The following is a 15,969-nucleotide window of genomic DNA, read 5'->3' as shown; positions in this document are numbered from 1 at the left end:
TATCGTGCATTGCAGAGGCTGAAGGCGCATTATTTAAGGAAAGATGTGAGGTACGCTCAGAGGATTGTGATAAATCAGGAATCACAGGAGGAATTGGAGTGGTGGCTGATGAGTCTGGAAGCTTGGAACGGTCGAGCAATTTTTGGAATGATGCCAGAGGTGGAGATAGAATCGGATGCAAGTTTGTACGGTTGGGGAGCACGGTGTGGAGAGATTTCGACAGGGGGACAATGGTCGGAAGAGGAAGGACATATGCACATAAATTGGAGTTGTTGGCGGGATCGTTTGCGATAAAGAGCTTTGTGAGGGACAGGATGAAATGTTGTGTACTTCTGAAGATGGACAAGTTGTCTGCGGTTCAGTATGTGAACAAAATGGGTGGTCCGCGCTCAAAAGGGTTAGCGGAAATAGCGAAGGAATTCTGGAAGTTTTGTCTGGAGAGGGAGATTGTAGTGCAGGCTCAAAATATACCAGGGTTGAGCAACGTAGAAGCGGATTGGTATTCAAGATACCTGAGGGATGCGAGCAGTTGGAGGTTGAAGAGAGAGAGGTGTTTTAAGTCTGGAGGACATGTGGGGGCCATTGTATGTGGATCTGTTTGCAGACAGGGTTCAATCTCAGCGGAAGGAATTTTACAGTTGGAGGCCGGATCCAGAAGCGAAGGGAGTGGATGCTTTCCTGCAGAGCTGGAAAGGGGGAAGATGTTACGCGTTTCCCCCGTTTTCAATGATTCAGAGAGTTCTGAACAAGGTCAGAAGGGAGGAGATAGAGTTGGTTCTGATAACTCCTTTTTGGAAAGCACAGGTATGGTTCCCGGGTGTGATGAATTTGTTGGTGGAGGATCCGTTAGTTCTGCCAGATTGCAGGGAGATTTTGATGGATGTTCCAGGAAATTTTCACGACCTTGTGATCTCAGGGCAGTTGAAGTTGATGGCATGGTTGATTTCAGGAGAATTTGGCAAATGCAAGAATTATCAAAGGAGGCTGAAGAGCTTGTGTCAAAGTTGTGGTCTAAGGGAACATCTAGGGTGTATGGATCGGCTTGGAGAAAGTGGAATGGTTGGTGTGTTGAGAGGAGCTTGGATCCCATTTCGGCACCTGTGGTAGAGGTGGCAAATTATTTGTCAAGTCTTTTTTGTAGTGGTTTGGCATATAATTCGGTTAATTTGAGTAGATCTGCAATTTCAGCAGGTAATGATTTTGTAGATGGAGTTCCGGTGGGACAACATGTTTTAGTAAAGAGGTTGGTTAAGAGTGTTAGGGTGGTTAAGCTTTGGGACGTAAATTTGGTGTTGAGGGAGCTTGAGAGTTGGGGACAGAATACAGGTTTGGATTTGAAGTTTTTAACATGGAAGGTGACAATGCTTTTATGTCTGGTCTCTTTGAGGAGGGTATCAGATGTTAGAGCTTTGGATGTAGATTCGAGGTTTTATCAACCAGAGGGAGTATGTTTTGAGTTAAAGAGAAGGACAAAGACTATGTCTAGGACGATTTTTTACACATATTTAGAGGGTGAGAGTTCTTTGTGTGTGGTTAAATGTCTGAAGGAATATGAGAGAAGAACTTTTGCATTGAGGAAAGGGATTGTAACCAATTGTTGATCTCATACGTTAATCCTTATAAGGCTGTGTCAACTCCTACTTTGGCAAGATGGATAAGGAATATGATGGTCAAGGCAGGAGTGGATATTGGCATTTTTGGGTCACATTCTGTAAGAGTAGCTTTGGCTAGTAAAGCCTTTGTTAAAGGGTTCAGTCTGGGTGGTATTTTAAAGGCTGCAGATTGGTCAAATGATTCGACTTTTAGGAAGTTTTACTTTAAGCCTGTGGAAAATGTTTTAGGAAATGTTTTGGAAGAACTTTGAAGATGCATATTGTTGGCCTCCGGGCCTTTGACATAAAATGCAGATTTTCCACAGTTTTAATGTAAAGAAAATCATGATTTTATTAAAAAAGGCACGGAGGCTAATATTATCCCTCCTCTGTGCCCACCCTGTAATTAATTTGTTTGGTTTGTTATGAAGATGAAGATGAAGAAGATGTTCGGAAGTTTGGAAATGGAGTCTGGAGAAGTTTGGAGACAGAGGAAATTTGGAGTTTATTATTTATTGTTTTTTCACAGTCACAAAAGAGGAAGATGCCTGCTGCTCATGGAGACTTATTCATGTTCTAAGTTCTGGAAAGTTTTAAAGTATTCTAAGTTCTAGATATTGTTGCTGATGTTTGGGCAGTAATAAAAGGGATATGCATAATATAAGAAATATGCGGAAGTGGAGTGGGAGCCATATTTTGCATAGAAGGCAAGAGCAGTGCATGGCAATGATTACTGGGCTCACATGGAGGAGGGGCCTATCAAACCAACAGCACATCGATTAACAGCATAAAGAGACTATAACAGAGCTGAAAAGTAACAAAAGTCAGCCTTACTCGTCATCTGTTGTGGTCTTCGCAATTGTAAACCAAATGGAAATGATTAAACTTCACAAGAAGTGGGTGACTAGCACTACTCGGAAGGGGCCCATTCAGTCAACGAAGCTCAGTGGTTCTAAAACCCCAAGCAGACATCATTAAACAAAGGAAGAGCCTAAAATGCCTGTTATTCATGAATACAGGAATGGGTAAAGAGAACCAACTCTTTCTTTTTTTTTACATCTGGGGAGTGGGGGCCCCTTTAAGGAACAATAGGGGGATATGCAACAGTGGGAAGCCAAGCCAAAAGCGGGGAAGTTGTGAATTGGGACACCCTCATCTGGACCTGCAGGGCTCTGTGGCACAGCATTTGCTCGATCCCATGAAGCATGAGAAACGTTACTGCTAGCCCCCAGTTCAAGCCTGAAAGTAGCAGCTCTGCAGCGCTGCTCCAGGCGTGGTAGGCCACCTTCGGTCAGCCAGCCACGTCAGCCGCCGGGCGAGGCCTGAGAAGGGACTTTTAAACTCGTGCTGGTTGTGGTTTCTGAGTCGCCCTGCCCTCAAGGACGCCGAACAATGGCATGCCAGACATTCCTTTCTCCGAAGGAACACGCACTCCCTTTCAACTTCCGCCCCTCCAATAAGTCACTTATTGCAGGTCTAGCAGAGCTTTAAAGCCCATCTCCCAGGCAGCGCTGCGAACCCATGAGGCACCTGTTCATAGCAACCACGGCACAGTAGCTAAGGCTGGCAGAGGGAGAGGCGCGGGCCCGAGGGACGCGGCACTCGCCCTCTGGATCCTGCTGAATAAGCAACTAGTGGGTCGAAAGGATCCCGGGAGGCGCGCTGGGAGGTAGTGGAAAGGAGAGGTTAGCCCACGGGCAGGCGCGCCTAGGGCTGGCATGGTGGGGCAGAGCCAGGGGTGTGACTGGCTCAGCCCCATTCTACAAGACCAGATCTTCTGCATGCACCTGTCTCGGGAGGCACTCCCGCCTGACCACTAATCTGCTCCTGCGCCTAAGGAAACAAAAGAGCCCAGCGCCAGGACTGGGGGAGGGGCAATTATGCCCACCAGCCCCAAGAGGCCGGCAAACAACCAAGCGAGGGTGGTGATGGGTGGGGTCCAAGCAAAAGGCTGAAAAGGGCGAGGATGGTCCTATGCCAACCAGCATTAATGAGGCCACTAAGCTCACCAAAGCCCTGGGCGCTGCAAGGCAAACACTGGAACCAGGTCCTCAGAAAATCCCATCTTGTCTCAAAGAACAATAAGGAATGGCAAGCAGCACCCTTTCTAGATTCGTACCACACTTCGGCCAGCAGGAGCCTGGATAAGTTTCTGTTCTATTTAGTATATATGGAGATGTAAAAGGCGAAATATGCAACTTACCATCATGTGTGTAGGGAGAGCCTTGAGAGTTTTATGAAGCCTGTACCACCCCACAAAAAAATAATATTAGGCTGTAATATTGGGCACATCGGTTTATGCCATGTATTTTTCGATCAAAGGGCATTTAACCAAAACAAGGATTCAAGGGGCTAAATTTGTGCAGTTAGGTAAATATCACATTAAAGAGGCCTCGTGGTTATTTCGAGGACTGTTTGCCAGTGTAAAGTAAATGTTACATGCAATCTGTGAGACAATAAGAGTGTTTTTTTCTAGTCATTTAAGGTTTACTGGGGCAATAAACTCGAAACTGACCTTTGAACTTTAGTAATAAATGTGTATAGGTGTTTATTACTACAGCTGCTCTAAATAATGTTATTGGCCAGCATTTATATTCTCCGCTTTAGCATAAACCGGATTCCCTGGGTTCATTAGCATAGCAAACAGCCTAACAAAGGATCATATGGAGCTAGCATTTAATTAAAGCATGTAGGCAGATACAAATTGTCAATGTCACCCAGCTTTTACAATTTATCAGTGCCAGCGTAAGTAGAAGTATCATAACAGATTTTCTTGATCTTTCTGGTAATATCTGAACGCAGGTGAACAACAACCTGAAGCTATCTTTAAGCACACAAACTGATTTAAAAAAATAAAAACTTGATTTATTCGAATTTTGTTCACCGACATTTTCTTTTGCATTGAGCCCAGGCATGGAATAGGCTGTCAGACGTATTAAAATTCAGAATTGCTCTGCTCCCAGTGCAACTCGGCCATGCTTACAAGATATATGTAAATCAGTGTCTCGTCAATCACTGAATTCAAATTGTGTTTAAAGCATCGCTGCCACAAAACACCTGCCACCCACGAGGTCCCCTGATGCATTCTTACTCCCATGACCCGGGGCAGCACCATAGACACCACCTGGCAAACAGGCTGACAAAAAGGAGAAAAAAACCTAGATAAAAGATTTGTGGAACCCCACACCTCTAATGGCTTCCTCATCTCCTAACAACCCACCCACTACATGACAGGACCCATGCAATCTTCTGCAACACTGACCCACAGCGAGAAAGCTTCGGTCCGGAATACTAAAGCCAGCGCAGTGGCATATGGCAGTTTCAGGGAACAACAAAGCCCATCCACCCTATGCAGTTTATTCCCATTCACCACGCCAAGCCTAAATGTATTAGCGAATTTATCACACTCAAGCTCTCCCTCACATTTGTAGATAAAAACTTCCACGGATTTATCACCAATTATGGTCAAACCTGATAACACACGAGGTAATAATGAGAAGCGCATTCCCCCGCCAGTTTCATTGTGTAACCTCTAACCTTCGGAGCATGTCATTTGTACTGATCATTTCAGGTGGTTGAGCTTAGAACAGGGAGGGCTAGATCCAATCAGATTATCAGGATATCCACATTCAGCAAAGAAATCGAACGTACATGAAGCTCTTTTACAAAAAGAGTCATTAACCGCAAAATATAGAATAGATACGGTACTCCTTTACCTACATCGAACGCCCCTGCTTTATTTCCTTTAGAGGGTAAAGTCTCCTGTATGAGGCAGAGTATTTGTGCCCAGCCATCTGTAAGAAAGTTCACAGTACCCAAAGCCCCACCCATGGCTGACAAGAGAATAGGAATCTAGAGATCACTGAGAACCTGGAGAGGTGGCAAATGTCTGAGCGACATCACAAACGTGTGATATCCAAAACTGACACAAGAATAAGCTTCAACTGGAAAACTGATTGCTGATGGGCCTCCTATGATAATAAGTTGGATAAATAAAACAGACATTATTTACCTAAAGATTGAAAGGGATAAGAATGGATTCCTTACCCATCCTCCATTTTCCTGGATCCAAGGATCCAAATTCCTGCTCAGGTATGTGGACATCCATGAAGCAATGTTCGCTACAAGTCCCTCCATCTCTTTGTCAACACTTTCGACGCTAAGGGCACCTCCAAAGGAGAAAAAGGCCACAATGCGGCCCCAATTCACCCCATCTCGGAAGAGTTCGTTCACGACTTGCTCAAAGCTCTGGTACGCCGTGTCTGGGGTGATATGAAGCTGGGAGGTGAGGTCACTGAACGCCCTGCAGTACCTCAGTTCAAACTCATCTCCAGCATCTCGGAGTGCCAGCTTCACTGCATCGTTGGCACTGGTGCTTGGGAATGAGACGTCTGTCATCACCTGGGCGGCAGCAGACTCCCAGGAAGGACTCCCATTAGGTCTACCATCGCCCTCACCCGCCTCTGGCAGCTGCGTCCCATTTTCGTGGACACTGGCACAGCACAGGTTGAAGGAGTAGCCCTTCTGCGCCAACTTGTGGGATATAAAGTCAATCACGAGTTCTCGGTTACCATCCGACATATTCACACAGCACGTGGGATCCGAAAGTCCATGGTTCAGAAAACTAAGCTGAGCAAGATACTCAGTGGCTGGGTTCTCTTTCAATGTCCTCTGGAGCGCAGGATCAAGACTGCAAAGATAAAAACAAAGGCTGTGACTTCAAAGAGGAAACTCACAGAAAATAGCAGGTAAATGAGACAAAAGCAAGCAAAGCAGTCAAGTACACAACATAGCCGCACAATAATAGGCCTCTGTGAAACGCAAATCCCCCAGTTCTCATGGGCATCAAAGCCCTAACCACAACTGAACCAACCACCACAACTGCAGGGTAACATGAGAGCTACCTGCATTCCCCAAGCGAGTCCCGGTATAACAAAACAGGTCGGGCCTTGAGGCGTCGGCACCAGGCAGCTCTGCGAGTCGCCGAGGGCTGGGGGGGTCTCAGGTGGCTACCGAACCATAGTCAGAAGGCTTGTGTCCCAGAAGAGGAGCGGGTCAGCCTGGTCTGACAGCAGAAGGCAGCCCTCCCCTTCCCATCAATGCCCCGGCCGCCCAGGGAACTGGTGGCCCTGCCTCCTCCCCGCCCCCGCCGTGAATCAGAGTGCGCGCTCAGTGCACGGCACCAGCGGCCCCGCCCGCCCTGCTGCCACCGCCGCCTCGAGGATGACAATATTATGGTACAGGATGTTGAGCACAGGACGAACCCTTCCGACTGCTGCTGCGAGGCACAGAGCTGCGCCTGTGATTTCACAATGGGTGGAATGCGCCCTGGAACCTGCCCAGCAGTGCTGATCCGTGCGTGTTCTGCCGCTGAATCACCGAGATAGCGGATCATTAACCCTGGCCAGCACCACAAGGCGGCTATTCTTCAGCCAGGGGCACCGGCTGAGGGCAGCCCCAAGCTCCCCCCTTGCCAGACACCGGGCCATTGTCTTCCACCGAGCTGCCCGCCCCCTACCTACTACTCATCCCTTTATTTGGACTGGCTAATTAATGGGTGACATCTGAGACCAGTCCTGCCTTTTTACACAACAGCAATTGGATGCTGGGGATGTAGTTTAATGTTTTGATTATAAATATCAATCGATTTCTTTGACTAACGCCACAATCGCATAAAACATAACGTGCAACTAAACTGCAGGTTTCTTTACAAAATACGCACGCGTCAAAATACATTAGTTTCACGTATTTTATTAGAATTATGGGCTAAAAAGGCCTGGGAATTCCTAGTCTTTTGACCCGAGCAGCGCCCTCAGGGCAGCACTTTCTGCCATTCAAAATTACTACTTTGCCACAGCATGAAGAATTGTCGGTCAGGAAAATACACCCATCGTGATCATATGCACACCACACACGATGTGCCACAGCAGTGTGCTTTATTAGGGCGACAACCCACAGGCACCAGGATATATTGTGGGTAGGCAAATGTTCTGACACCCCCAGGCTGGTGTGCGCTATGGTTTTCGCTGAATAACGCTTTAGACGGTAGCGAGAAACGTGTATTTGGGAAAAATGTAAATGGCCCACACCAAGATGTAAGCTTCAAGTGGGCCCTTGATCGCAGCTCAAAGAAATTAACTCTTTAGGGTGTGCAGAGCTGGTCTAATTTTTTTTAAACAAAACTGTCCTTCCAGCATCTCAAAAGGAGCTGTTTGTGTTACTAATGTGAACATTGTGTCTAAAAAAAACTTTCACACAGTGTGTGTGTATATATATCAGATTTCACCACACATCAGATGTATCATATAGCAAAGCATATTTTAGAATATATAAAACAATTAAAAACAAAGTTGGGCTTAAATTCTACACACAGTTCATAATACTGGTCAGGGAAGATGGTAAAAATATTAGCACCCATCAAATACAATTCACGTACCTGAAAAGGCTCCAGACCTACATGCTGTGCAAGTCTACGGGCTTCCGTAACTCCAGAAATCTCTCGTCCTAGTGCCTACTTTATCACTAATTTAAGTTTTCGCCACCTTCCTTTAATGTAATATTCCCATGACAGAGTACCTACCACGTTCCCAGCCTACTGTCAGGCCTCACTTCAATTTTGCCACTCCATCGGCACATACAAACCCTCCGTGAAGTGTTCAATCTCATGCGTGTGCTGGAATTTCTGACCCGAGGCAAAATGAAGTCTAGCTGTAACTAAGTTCATACCAAACAACAATTGTGTGATATTTCAATGCTGACTTATTAAGGAGCCTGGTCTCTACCAGCTACTGTATCCTCTAAACGTTCACCTGTGGATTTAAGAGCCCACTAGGGCACACTCGCCAGGTAAAGAAGTAAAAGAATATCAATTACATTTTTTACATCAGCTGGATCCACATAATTCACAGAACACTGACACTGTGTTAAGGTGTCTGTGACTCCCGGAGGAGTTTAAGCACAAAGAAAGCTAGGTACAAGATGAGGTGGAAGGCATTATAGATTTCTTTATCCCCCGTTACCCATGGCGCAACTATGTGCAGGCCTTCAAGAAACAGGTAGAATGTACTCAAAAAAATGGGAAAATATATAAGTTCAAATGCTGTACAGATTTGTGCATTTGGACTATATCTTGGGGGAAACAAGAAAAGCTTCCCATGAGCGAAGACCTAAAAAAACTATAAAAATAAAACTTTCTGTTTAAAACCCAGAAAACACATAGCATCTCCTTGTTGAGGTCTGTCCATCAGACCTTCAGCATAAATAATCAGTAGTTTTGGCAAACACTGCTGAACATAAGACAGTAGGTAGTCCTGCTCCTAAGCACTCCCAAATGTGGTTCCTGCGGGACTTAAGGTAAAGAAAGGTGTGTTCTGCATCACACAACCTTAAGTGGTAAAGCAGAGATCAGTTTCAATTAAGGTGGTTATAGAATAAACTGCCCCTCCGGTGTGGTGCCCAAATGATCCAGAAGGTCTTTAGGGCAACGGACTCCTGTGTACTTCCTATGTCTCACAGACTTTGCACTAGATGTACAAAGCTTTTGTTTGTTCGCAAACTGCATTTTTCAACGTACAGTGGCCCAATTTGCGATTCGGTAACCTATTACCAAATCGTAAATTGGGTTTGCAATTCGGTATTAGGAAGGGGCGTATTTAGGGCGTCCTTCCCAATACCGAATTTTTCTTTTTTAAACACATCCTCCATTAATTGAAAAAAAATGCTTTATTAAAAAGCAACCACAGACACAGTGGTCTGTTGACACCAGCAGGCCATCATCCGTGATTTTTGCGATTCCCAATGGGTAGCAAACAGAGACCTACCTCGAGAATATTAATAGGTAGATCTATTTGCGACCCCCTGGGAATCTCAAAATGCATCAGACACATTTACATTTTACATTTGTGTTGTATTTGTATAGCGCGAACAGTCACCCGTAAGTATCCCGGCGCTTGTACTCCTACCACAAGGGAACCCCTCCTGGCTTTTCCTTGTGAGGTGTCCACTCCTGGGCATCCCATGGTGAAACCAGGCATCCCTTGTGTATCGGGGGCCGTTGTGGAGACTAAGCAAGCTATTGCCCAGAGTTGCAGCGTGGGGCCCATGCTTAGATTCAGCACTGAGGCGAGAATATCCAGTCAGAGGAATTTAAGCCCGATCCCGCCGAGGGGGGGATCGAACCCTGGTCCCTGGCCAGCACTCTGCATCAAGGTCTGCCGCTCTAACCATTGAGCCACACTTCTCCACTAGTACTAGCACTAGCACATTTACGATTAACAAAGTGCAAATTGCAAAAATTAGCGATATGGTAATCGCAAACTATTACCTACGTACATCTAGACCCAAGTTCCTACGAATGCCCCTTCTGTGGCAAGATGTACCATGCAAAGTATGTCACCTTACCCTACAGGGTTCACGTACCAATACCCCTGCATCTTGCATATTTGCCTCATCATCTCTGTCCAGCATTCCAGGACAAAGAATAGGGAACTTATAGAGCCTTATCGCATTTCTACTATATGTTTTGTTTAATGTAGCAAATTAAATTTCCTTAACAGGAACATTAATCATACAGGAGCAATCTAAAGAGGCCAGATCTGAATCTATAACATTTAAAGGGAAGTGTGGGCCATCCCCACAGTTTAAAGACCGAGAAGCTTAAGAGGGCTGACATCTCGCTAGTACCGTGAGGTGTCTCCAGGGAGTGTATCTGGGTCTTCTGTTCAGCCACGAACCGTGATATCAAGAGGGAGTTATACATACGAAGCATGTTCTCTTTAGCGATAAGATCAGATAAGCAAATCCATGCACACTTACCTGACTCACCCAATTAGTTAGGTAGCATGATGTTTCACCCTCCACCTCAGTTCTAGAGGTCCAAATATCACCCCTTAGCGATAAAAAGACTTCGACAGGTGGCCGAGTCATTTCAAGCTCTACAACACCAGGTTTCCAGGTCTTATCTTTCATTATATAAACTAGTGCATTTTGGTGGTTGCAGTCCTCGCTAGTTTCTAAGGAACTAGAGCAGCTTAAAACAATCACTTGTATATTGAAAAGTCTACTCTGGAAACACAGTATCCTGCATGTCAGCAATCTGGCACCCCTACTTCAAGTCTCACCTTGCTCTTAACAGTCACATGGAAACCCAGAAAGGTTTGCACCCTAATAATAGGTCTCCCTCCCCCCGTTACTCGACTGCCCTTTAATTGAGACAGGAATACATTTTCCGTTAATACTCCTTTCACATACGTCTTCTGTTCGTATTCAAGGGAGAGCGAAGAACCGCAGCTTTGGGGACACCAAGGTACTCAAACCCAATCATATAAAAGCAAACATATGGGATTAGTGATCGGAAAGCGTGCATACCTTGTATTGGTTAAGAAACCCCTTATCATATGATTGGAGAGAGGAGTTCTTGTTGGTCATTCATTGGACACGAGGCCTCTGAAGCTGTGCAGTGGCTCGCCACTGGCCTAATAAACGCTTGTTAGTTGTTTATTGGCGGAGGATTGTGACGTCTACGTACCCTGCTGCAGAAATTTCCACCGTAGTACAGCAAATCTTCCTTCGCATCAGGCCTCTAAAAGCCTCTCTGGCTGGATCGGCGCGCGGACAACGTGAACAGGATCTCAGCACTTGATCAAAATCACCAGGAGGCGGCTTTAGGCTAATCGGACTACTACTCCGCCCCAAAGCAGTTTCCGTCGCCGAAAGCCACCCGGCTTGTATGCCAAAGAGTACGTCACTTCCTGCATGTCTTCCATCCCAACTGCGTAGGTAGCTCGCAGTGGCTTTAGCAACAGTAGTTCGAAAGTCTTTTAAATGCCGTTGTCAAAGTTCGAGCCGAGGCTGGCTGTTAATTTAATATGCATGTGGTTTTGCGCGATTGTATAACATCGGCACGGAATGCTTATAATCTGAATTTGCGAGGTACTGAAAAGGCTGGAGTACTGTACGTGTTGCAGGCACGGCGCCAGGCATCTTGGTAGCTATGCTGCCTGCCCCTCACTGTGACGCAGCTTCGAGACATTTGTGCGTATTATTTATTTATTTATTTATTTATTTATTTTTTCCTTTTTTATATAGTGCGGACTTTACCCGAAGGTGTCAGAGCGCTTCACAAAAGGAACCGTAATGGTACATGAGGAGAAACTTAAAAGTGAACAAATTACAACAGCAAACATTAAGTTACATGAGGTAAAAGTGACACGTGAGCAAACAATATTCAAGAGGTAGCAAACGGTACATTATAGGAGGAAAAAGTGGCGTGTGCAGGTTACAACGGTATACAAAGTACAAGTAGCGGTATAATACTGCAATAAACACCAGAACAATCGTTACGTAGACAATGGTGGCACTTGTGCAGGTATCTAAAGCAAACAAAATGTGCGAGGTAGCAAACAATGTGTTACAAGAGAAAAGTGATGTGTGCATGTTACAAAAGAGTACCAAACACAGGTAGAAGGATAATACTGCAATAAATGGCTGAGACACTCAAACACCAGAACAATCGTTACGTAGGCAATGGTGGCCCTTGTGCAGGTATCTAAAGCAAACAAAATGTGAGAGGTAGCGAACAGTGTTACAAGAGAAAAGTGATGTGTGCAAGCTACAAAAGAGTATCAAACACGGGTAGAAGGATAATGCTGCAATACTTGGCAGACACTCAGACCTCAAGAACACACGGGGAAGGCACTTCCATAGTCATGGAGAATTGAATTTTCTGTAATGGAAGGTCTTCCTTCAGGTAATAGAGAGGGCGTAAATTACATTTGGAAGTGTCTTTGAAGGAGAACCTTGAGGTCAGTTTTGAAGGCCTGGGAGGAGGTGGTGGTCCGGAGCTGAGGCTGAAGTGAGTTCCAGTCTCAGGTCAACCTCCCACCTACCCGATGTTATGGAAATTATCTGACATGAATTAATTTGCTCAATGAAAGCAAGTCGTTTTATATTGTAGATTTAACATTTTCAACTTTGGAGGGCGCCCATTACAAATGTAGGTATTTTAGCATTTACATATTTACCCTCGAGTAGGAAGGGCCATAGATGAAGATGTTAAGGTTCGCGTAGAAGGTCTGTAAAACATTTGTCCTATTATAGGTTGTTTCCTGGTGGGTTAATAATTTGAACAAGTGTTTGCCTTTTCTCCATCCGCAACATGTTTCTGATTGAGCTAATTGCAAGATAATCATGTTATACAACTTGAGGACATGGAGTTTCTTCTTTGAGACACTCACGTTACATCTGTCTTCATATAAAAGCTCCAAGTCAAAGGGCAACCAAAATATTATTTCTTAGGCAGTGCCTACTAATTCCATGTGGGCTTCTTGAGCAGGACAAGAAATCCTGAGACATGCCACAAACACTTTTAAGTGATAGGTGTTGGAAAATCATTAACGAGTGATCTCCTGTTTCTCCGTGTATACGAAACCTCCTGTTAAACGTCATTGAGAGTAATAGAAGAGAGATGATGCTGGTGCATGCAGTGTCCTTGAACGGTCAAAACAATTAGGAAGATACCCCTAAAGATTATTGGTTAGGGAGAGGGTAAGATAGAGACAAAACGTCAAACCCTATTGTGTTGTTACTTGCTATAGTAGCAAAAGCTAATTATATTAGTGGAGAGAGCTAACAGTATTAATTACATATCATTCATTATTTGACAAGATATAGGAAATCACAAACCGTTACTAGTGTCACAAATACTAATACTAAAAAACCTAATTTCATTAAAAAGAAGTAATTTTATTCAGTTCCTCCCATCGGGTTACAATCTAATACATGAAATAAAAAATCTGTCATTTTATCAGTTGATCAATGACATAAGGTACATTAAAAAATATTAATAATAAGTGAAACAGTCGACACAGCGTTTCAGTGTTTGTCAGATTTTCACCTTCATCAGGACAAGTGTAAGTATAAGATCTACAAATAAAAACAATAATTTTAGATACTTATGTTAGTGTGACACAAACTATGCACATTTCATTTTTCGAAAAACTATTTGGTGTGGTGTTGTTGATTGTCTCCTGCTCTCCTCAAGAAACAAACAGCATCCTTGTTTTGTTAACTTTGTTAGAATTCTGAGTGCATCTATTTATTTGACGCAAGACCCAATGTTGTATCTTCTAATGTCAGAAAATTTAATCAAACTTTATTAACATTCTTGATCTAGTCTTATAGGTTCAACATAGTTTCTCTGATCTTAACTATGTTTAATAAGTGCTTTATGCAATCAATACCTTTCCGAATCTTGGGGGGAATTACTTTGTCAATTACAATATTCCACTGGTTGATGTTTATTTTCGTGACCCTATATATGTTAGGCCTATAAAAAACCAAATTAATAGGTTCAATTCGAGTATATCTTAAATGAGAGGCTACATACTCAATTGTTGAACTTTCTTCTTTACCTTTGAAAAATGATTTGCGTTTTAATGCCCGCACGTTGGAACCACCGTCTTTTTTTTCTTTTTTTCGCGATGCAAAATTAATGGCGATATGGGTTGTATTTGCATCCAAAGGAGTATCTAATAAAACATGATGAGATATGTACCTTTTGTTATACTTTATTAAAGTCATTCCTATTTTGTGGCCACTATTAATTTCTTAGACCTGTTTAACTCGCCCCCGTTTTTTTTTCCAATTGCGGGTAGTTCAACTGCAGGAAAAGGTGCCAAGACTTTGATTCCGTCTCCTGCAACAGAGTGATATACATATTTTTTATCATTGCTGGCACATTTTGTGGCTCTTATTTATTTTGAACGTATCAGTATTGCAATTTCGTAAGTATACTCTAAAATGAAGTTCGGTTTCGTAAGGATTCATCTATCGACTTCACTCAGTATATCTGCCTTATGTTAACCGGTAACGGCTCATATGCCCTTCGGCTCTTTAGCGCATGTATGCCATTTGATATAATTACTAAGAGACCTCTTGTGTTCTGAGTCTATTTGTCTTATACCATTATACTTAAGTATTAGTTATACATCCTTAGACTTTATAACGAATCTGCTGTTCGTACGTCTTAACAGGAAAAGCCATGTGTAATTGAATCTATTTTTTACACATTTTAATGCTCAAGTTAAGCCGTGTCCTTCCCAGCTATTGCTATGGTCCTGTTTTGTTAGAACCTGCCGGTTCTCCATTCCAATCATGTGTATTATACGGTCTCTCATTAACTACTACATAATCTCGCTGAACGTCAAGACCCGATGTCTTAATCTAACTGAAAACAGGAATTTTAGCATTGTCAGCGAAAAAGGGTCCCCTTATACCTGAGAATAATGATGCGGCCTCCCTGTTCCAACGTCCTGGGAAATTCTTGTTCAATATCCGGTGTTTTAGAGTAGCCTTATATACCGACTCTACTATCCCTGACCCGGAAGTAGAAGGTGTTTAATCTTATTTTATGCTCAAAAATACCGTTATATACGATTATTTGCCTAATGCGTTTCTATATTTAGATTCTATATTTGCGGCCGCCTTTTCCTGTGATTTTGCCACCTTCAATATTTCGATTTACCTATTACTTAACCCCGGAAGTCTTTCGTTTACGTGCGATTACGCATCATGACAATCTATTTACCTAATAGAAATATCTTTCTATATAACTGAGAGAGGGGGTTCTACTTTTGCATAGGCCATATGATCCAGTTACAGTTCCTATTTTTTTCAACCCTCGTCCTATCATTAATACATCTTTTGAAACACTGCGCTATGTGGCGGCCATCTTAGATTGGGACAAAGTGTATATTCCAACTAACGATAATTACAGACACTTTATTGGAAAAGGCTTTTATGTTGTTATTAACTATGCATACAGCTTCGATTCCAATCTAATATTCTTTATTAAGTTTAAACTGGAACAACCTCAATTCGATCACAATTTAAAATTTTTATTTACAAGTAATGAACCGTCACATAACGACACAATATATAAATGACTGTTCAAGCTGTTCTAGTGTTGTCACTTAATATATCGATTGTTCTAAACATTAATGAGCATTAACATACAAATTTATATTTGCCCTACTTCTAACTTATAATCGAGAACCCTTAATACAATGTCAAATGATCTTCAATTTAAGACGGAGCATCATTGAAAAAACAATAATGGTAACTACCTTCGTTATGTGATATATATTTCACTGGTACATCTCTATTTATTTACTGAGACATTTCATAACGATCTTTTTGTTGAATCTTCACCTAACAACACAATATGTAAATGGCTGTACAGGCTATTCATATGTGGTCTCCTTAAATATCCATAGATCTAGACATTAATGTGCATTTACATATAAATTAACATTTGCACTACTTTTAGCTCCTAATCCAGAACTCTTTATAAATCATACAATGATATTGAGTCTAATAG

General features: G+C 43.1%; 1 protein-coding gene across 7 annotated transcripts in view; it reads right to left on the bottom strand.

The window, feature by feature from the left end:
- BCL2L1 (BCL2 like 1) overlaps positions 1-11,316 on the bottom strand; it is a 78,354-nt gene extending 67,038 nt beyond the window's left edge. Inside the window, exons 1-2 of one of the 7 annotated variants that reach the window (XM_086932702.1) lie at positions 11,119-11,316; positions 5,640-6,282 (exon numbers count right to left, since the gene is read on the bottom strand). In XM_086932702.1, the coding sequence (XP_086788828.1) occupies positions 5,640-6,282; positions 11,119-11,165 (690 nt within the window). In that variant the 5' untranslated portion in view covers positions 11,166-11,316. The other 6 variants (XM_086932696.1, XM_086932697.1, XM_086932700.1 and 3 more) reach the window with 6 other exon arrangements.
- Positions 11,317-15,969: the final 4,653 nt, after the last annotated feature.

The sequence above is a fragment of the Lissotriton vulgaris genome, chromosome 7 (assembly GCF_964263255.1).
Source record: "Lissotriton vulgaris chromosome 7, aLisVul1.2, whole genome shotgun sequence".
Taxonomy (NCBI): Eukaryota; Metazoa; Chordata; class Amphibia; order Caudata; family Salamandridae; genus Lissotriton; species Lissotriton vulgaris.
The sequence above is the reverse complement of the archived record's forward strand: the minus strand, read 5'-3'. Positions and strand labels throughout refer to the sequence as shown.